Below are 6589 nucleotides of genomic sequence, written 5' to 3' on the forward strand. Positions count from 1 at the left end.
ATGTCTGTACCATATGAAAAAGAAAACCCATCACCGAGGCATCTACCTCCTACTATCCTGACAGCAACCGAAAGGTCACAATTAAGTGGAAACTCGCCTCAGAGCCTGTTCAATCTGAAGGGGGAACGGAAAGAAAAAGCGAAGAAAAGGGGAGAAATCTTCGCTCTCCCAGGGCAGGCAGACAGCTCAGCGGAAAACCCACTCCCGCCTGCCTGACACCTTACCCTCATCCAAGAGACGATGCCGACTCCAAAATGCTGGTCATTTCCTCAGAGAAAGAGGGAAGCCCCCAAAGCAGAAAATGACCGAAAACAGCCAGCTGACTCGGCCACCCCGGCATTCCCCGAGGGTGGAAGGTGCAGCTCGAGAAATGATCACGGCTGTCCTCGAGACACAACTCCTCGATTTCAGCCCGAGGAAGGGCAGCCTGAGCGCTTCTCTCCGGGGGGTTCCGGGGTCCCCCGGAGGAGACGCGGGTCCCCAGGCGCCCCTCGCCCCCCTGGCGACCGGCCGTCGGGGCTCCCCGCGGCCCCCGCCCGGCACCTACCGCAGGGGCACTGGCGCCCGCCGATACGATGGGCGGCAGCTTCTCACGCTCCGGTTCCTTCCCTTTCTTCTCCTCGGGCGCAGTCGCCGCCACCGCCGGCAGCGCGGCAGGCGAGGGCACCCGATCCGCTTCACTCATGTCGGGCCGGGCGGCTGGAGTGCGAGGCGGCGGCAGCGGCGGCGGCGGCCAGGCTGCTGCTGGGGTTGGCGCTGCTGCCGCCGCGGCCGCGAGAGGGCTCTGGGCCACCGCGTCCAGCCTCCGCCGCCGCTCCGCCCCCGCCCGCGCCCGCGCCCGCGCCCGCGCCCGCGCCGCGCGCGCGCCCGGATGTCCCGCCCCGCCCCCGCGCCCGCCCCCGCTCGCTGGGCTAGCCAGCCCGCGGCTCCCGCCAGCTCTTCGCCTGTCGCCCCCTCCCCGCCCACGGCTCGGCTCACGGGTAGCGGGTCCCGGACGCTGGCCGCTGCCACCCTCACCAACCCCGGGGGCCTGGAGAGGAGGCGCCGCAGCCGGGCCGCCATGTTGTTTGCCGACCGTCGCCCGAACCGGCGAGGAGGGGGTCGGGACTAGAGGGTCGGTACTCTGGGGGACAAGGCGAAGCCAGCAAAGGTCGCGCGGGGATAGAGCGTTCCCGAATGGCTTCTGTGGGGCGGGGCGAGCGCGGCAGCCTCCTCTGCACGGACGGCCCTGACTTGGGGCGCCTAGACCCGCGGGGGGATTTTTCCTCTCCAGCGCCCGCAAAACCGTCGCCTTCGGGTCGCTGCTTGTCCCTGCCACCCCTCCCCGCTCGCCCGCTTGCCCCAAGAGCGAGGTCTCGAGCCTGGGCGTCCTCAGGAGACAACCTTCCTTTTATAGTCGACCGACCCTTTGTAGATGCCCCAAGAGCCCCCACCTACGAAGAAAAAGGCTGAGGCGGGGAGAGGGGAAGTGAGACGCCGTGGGCTCCACCTTCCCCACCGCAGGGCGGGACGGCCAGGCCACACTTTCCATTCCTGTTCTTCCCGTCCCTACTTGGACTGCCAAATCCGCCTCTCCCTTCCCGTCCCCACGCGCCTACATCTCGCTCTCTCCCCGTATCTCTTTGCTGCCTCCTATCCCTTCCTTGTTCGTTTCCTTTTATAAGTTGCAGATGGACAGACCCAAACTCCGCTGCACAATCCTTAATGTCAGATCGTTAATATGGGTGCGAACTTTAAAAGTGAGGAGGAAAGCTTTTAATCATGATATTGAACCATCCCCCATCCCCACCCCCATGACCGAGCCACACAGACATTTCCTTTCCTTTCCGCCCCCTCCTTTTCCTTTTCTCAGTCTGCTGGAGCTGTGGAGACACCTGCTGATCTAAGGGAAAGGAGAAAGTAAGAATGTGCTGCATCGTGTATTAAAAACAGGGAATTCTTGACAGTCACATCACATTTCTCGGTAGCGGCTTTGTTATTTTACTTGAGGATGAGTGAATTTTCAAATCATGGATATCCAGATCCAAATAACTAAAAATATCTCTGAAGCATCTTTGGGAGGATGTTTGGGTTATCTGTTATTTTACATAATTCAGAATTATTAGCATAACTGAGTACTAGTTATGGTGCACCATGAAACGAGGTTGCATGTTTTTTCCTTCAAACGCAGAAATTTGTAACAAACAGATCTGAAGTTAATCGTGTAATGACTATAATAATTAGTATTCAGGATTGCCTTCTATATTATAAATTCCAACTTTCATTTGTAGAAGGGCTTTCTAGTTTTAATATAGTTGCTGTCATCACCTATTTAAATGTTCATTAGCAAAAGGTTTGAAGTGCCATATAGTTGGCAAAAAGTATTTCAGTGCTAATTAGTCTTGGAGGGAAAATGACGCGGACACACATTATTTTGATGCAGTCTCCTATTTTTCTTGAATTCTTTTTCAGGATTTTCATTTCTTCTCAAACCTATGAGATATTCACCCTATAGGAGGAGTATATAATTATTTCCTACTTTTAGCAGGTCATTGTTCTGATCTTTTGATACAGCAGCAACTGAAATATTATAAATGGAAGGCTTTATTTTAACTGCAGTTCAAGATAGTCTGTGCTGCCAAGCTATATTGATAGAACAAATTGTTGTTCAGTTGCAAAGTCTGACTCTTTGCAACCTCATGGACTGAGGCAGGCCAGACTCCTTGTCTTTCACTGTCTCCCAGAGTTTGCTCTAATTCATGTCCATTGAGTCAATGATGCTATCTAACCATCTCATTGTCTGTTGTCCCCTTCCGCCCTCGATCTTTCCCAGCATCAGGGTCTTTTGATGGTTAGCCAATTAGTCGGCTCTTTGCACCTGGTGGCCAAAGTATCGGAGCTTCAGCTTCAGCATCAGTTCTTCCAGTGAATATTCAGGATTGATTTCCTTTAGGACTGATTGGCTTGATCTCCTTGCAGTCCAAGGGACTCTCAAGAGTCTTCTCCAGCACAATTCAAAAGCATCAGTTCTCTTTGGCACTCAGCTTTCTTTATGATCCAACTCTCACATCCATACATGACTACTGGAAAAACCGTAGCTTTAACTGTATGGGCCTTTGTTGGCAAAGTGATGTTTTTGCTTTTGAATACACTGTCTAGGTTTGGCATAGCTTTCCTTCCAAGGAGCAAGCATCTTTTAATTTCATGGCTGCTGATAGAACAAATACTAGGGGAAAATAACAAAATCAGCCCTCCGTATCCACAAGCTCAGCCTCTGTGTATGGAAAATACTCAAAAGAAATTTTTTTAGGAAGTTCCATAAAGCAAAACTTGAATTTTCCACCAGATGTTTATATAGCATTTACATTGTATTAGGTATTATAAGTAATCTAGAGACAATTTAAAGTACATGGGACCATATGTGTAGGTTAAATGCAAATACTATGCCATTTTACAAGGGACCTGAGGATCCTTGAACTTTGGTATCCACGGGGCTCTGGAAACAATCCCTCTTGGATAGGATGAACAATTGTATCTTTTGCTATCCTTTTAAACTAGATTTAGTAATTTGTGATTAAAATGCTTGGATGAGAAACCAGTTGAATTACAGGCCTTATGCTTTCTCTTTTCATGTGTGAGACTAAATAGAAGTTTGTCTGTACATGTAGTCACATTCAATAGAACAAATGCTTCAATATTGGCAAAACAAGGCAAATCAGAAATTTTAATTTCTGCTACTGTGCCAGAATAGATACTCCACTTCTTAACAAGTATGTTGATTAATTCACCTGGAAGTTACATTCTCCCCCGCCACCCCCTGCAAAAAAAGAGGTAATTCATTGATGTTTTCTTTTACTTCCTGTTAAATACATTGCTCGCAATACAGCACCCCATCCTTTTGTCATCTACATGTGCTCCAGAATGGAGAGTGGGAGAGGGGCTGCTGGAATGCTGCAGAGTGATGACTCCAGTGGGCTGGAGAAACAGAGTCCTAACTGCCACCAAGACACTTCTGAAGGCCCAATAGGAGTGAGAGGTTGTGGTGCGGGACACACACAGCATTCTGGTCGCTCTGTACGGAAGTGTGGAAAAGATGCTTTTCAATTCTGCCAAGTGTTAACAAAAAGTGCAACAGTGGTGGCATCCATGTTCAAACTCGTTAGCACAGGAAAACTTGGGAGTGAAGCAGGAGAAACATTTCACCTTCCTAAGTCCAGATGGAAAACGTGAGCTGATTCATCATACCTGTGGGGTATAATAGTTTGGGGGTGGGGTGGGGAACTTAGAGAACAGGTTATTTCTGTGAAAGCAAAGACCAAACTACAAGGTAACTAAAAGATCTAAATTATAGGTAAAATTCTATTGTAATTGTATACAGTGGTACTATTCTAGTGAATAGTAGCAAAGTAAGTTCTGAAAGTTTGGTTCAGTTCAGTCACACAGTCGTGTCCGACTCTTTGCAACCCCATGGACTGCAGCACACCAGGGTTCCCTGTCCATCACCAACTCCCGGAGCTTGCTCAAACTCATGTCCACTGAGTCAGTGATGCAATCCAACCATCTGATTATCTATTGCCTCCTTCTCCTGCCTTCAGTCTTTCCCAGCATCAGGGTTTTTTCCAATGAGTCAGTTTTTTGCAACAGGTGGCTGAAGTATTAGAGTTTCAGCTTCAACATCAGTCCTCCCAATGAATATTCAGGGTTGATTTCCTTTAGGATTGACTGGTTTGATCTCCTTGCAGTCCAAGGGACTCTCAAGAGCCTTCTCCAACACCACAGTTCAAAAGCATCGATTCTTCGGTGCTCAGCTTTCTTTATAGTTCAACTCACATCCGTACATGACTTCTGGAAAAACCCTAGCTTTGACAAGATGGACATTTGTTGGTGAAGTAATGTCTGTGCTTTTTAATATGCTGTCCAGGTTGGTCATAGCTTTTCTTCCAAGGAGCAGTTCAGTTCAGTCACTCAGTCGTGTTTGTTTGACTCTGCGACTCCATGAGTTGCAGCACGCCAGGCCTCCCTGTCCATCACCAACTCCCGGAGTTTACCCAAACTCACGTCCATCGAGTCGGTGATGCCATCCAGCCATCTCATCCTCTGTCGTCCCCTTCTTCTCCTGCCCCCAATCCCTCCCAACATCAGGGTCTTTTCCAATGAGTCAACTCTTTCCACAAGGTGGTCAAAGTATTGGAGTTTCAGCTTCAGCATCAGTCCTTCCAATTAACACCCAGGACTGATCTCCTTTAGGATGGACTGGTTGATCTCCTTGCATTCCAAGAGACTCTCAAGAGTCTTCTCCAACACCACAGTTCAAAAGCATCAATTTTTCGGCGCTCAGCTTTCTTCACAGTCCAACTCTCATAGCCATACATGACCACTGAAAAACCATAACCTTGACTAGATGGACCTTTGTTGGCAAGGTAATGATTTTGCTTTTTAATATGCTGTCTAGGTTGGTCATAACTTTCCTTCCAAGGAGCAAGCGTCTTTTAATTTCATGGCTGTAGTCATCATCGGTAGTGATTTTGGAGCCTAAGAAAATAAAGTCTCTCACTGATTCCATTGTTTCCCCATCTATTTGCCATGAAGTGATGGGACTGGATGCCATGATCTTTGTGTTTTGAATGCTGAATTTTAAGCCAAATTTGTCACTCTCCTCTGTCACTATCATCAAGAGGCTCTTTAGTTGTTTGCTTTCTGCCATTAGGGTGGTGTCATCTGCATATCTGAGGTTATTGATATTTCTCCCAGGAATCTTGATTCCAGCTTGTGCTTCATCCAGTGGGGCATCTCCCATGATGTATTCTGAGTATGTTAAATTAGTAGATTGACAATATACAGCCTTGACGTACTCCTTTCCCAATTTGGTACCAGTCCGTTGTTCCATGTCTGGTTCTAACTGTTACTTCTTGACCTGCATACGGATTTCTCAGGAGACAGGTAAGGTGGTCTGGTATTCCCATCTCTTAAAGAATTTTCCACAGTTTTTTGTGATTCACACAGTCAAAAGTCTTTGGTGTAGTCATAAAGCAGTAGTAGATGTTTTTCTGGAACTCTCTTAGTTCTTCTGTGATCCAAGGGATGTTGGCAATTCAATCTCTGGTTCCTATGCCTTTTCTAAATCCACCTTGAACATCTGGTAGTTCTTGGTTCATGAACTGTTGAAACCTCACTTGGAGAATTTTGAGCATTACTTTGCTAGCATGTGAGATGAGTGCAATTGTGTGGTAGTTTGAACATTCTTTGGCATTGCCTTTCTTTGGGATTGGAATGAAAACTGACCTTTCCCAGTCCTGTGGCCACTGCTGAGTTTTCCAAATTTGCTGACATATGGAGTGCAGCACTTTCACAGCATCATCTTTTAGGATTTGAAATAGCTCAGCTGGAATTCCATCACCTTCACTAGCTTTGCAGTGATGCTTCCTAAGGCCCACTTGACTTCAGACTCCAGTATGTCTAGCTCTAGGTGAGTGATCACAGCATGGTGATCATCTGGGTCATGAAGATCTTTTTTATATAGTTCTTCTATGTATTCCTGCATCTCTTTTTAATATCTTCTGCTTCTGTGAGGTCCATTTCTGTCCTTTAATGTGCCCATCTTTGCAGGAAA

At 47.9% G+C, this 6589-nt stretch overlaps 1 protein-coding gene across 3 annotated transcripts in view; it reads right to left on the bottom strand.

The window, feature by feature from the left end:
- Positions 1-980, bottom strand: part of HECTD2 (HECT domain E3 ubiquitin protein ligase 2) — a 72724-nt gene extending 71744 nt beyond the window's left edge. For all 3 annotated transcript variants that reach the window (XR_006270790.1, XM_043476015.1, XM_043476016.1), the window contains exon 1: positions 548-980. Coding sequence is in view for 2 of the 3 variants with exons in the window: in XM_043476015.1 (XP_043331950.1) it covers positions 548-685 (138 nt within the window). In the remaining variant the exon portion in view is untranslated. The remainder of the gene's footprint in view (positions 1-547) is intronic.
- Between the last annotated feature and the right edge of the window lie 5609 nt (positions 981-6589).

This window comes from Cervus canadensis, chromosome 8 (genome assembly GCF_019320065.1).
Source record: "Cervus canadensis isolate Bull #8, Minnesota chromosome 8, ASM1932006v1, whole genome shotgun sequence".
NCBI lineage: Eukaryota > Metazoa > Chordata > Mammalia > Artiodactyla > Cervidae > Cervus > Cervus canadensis.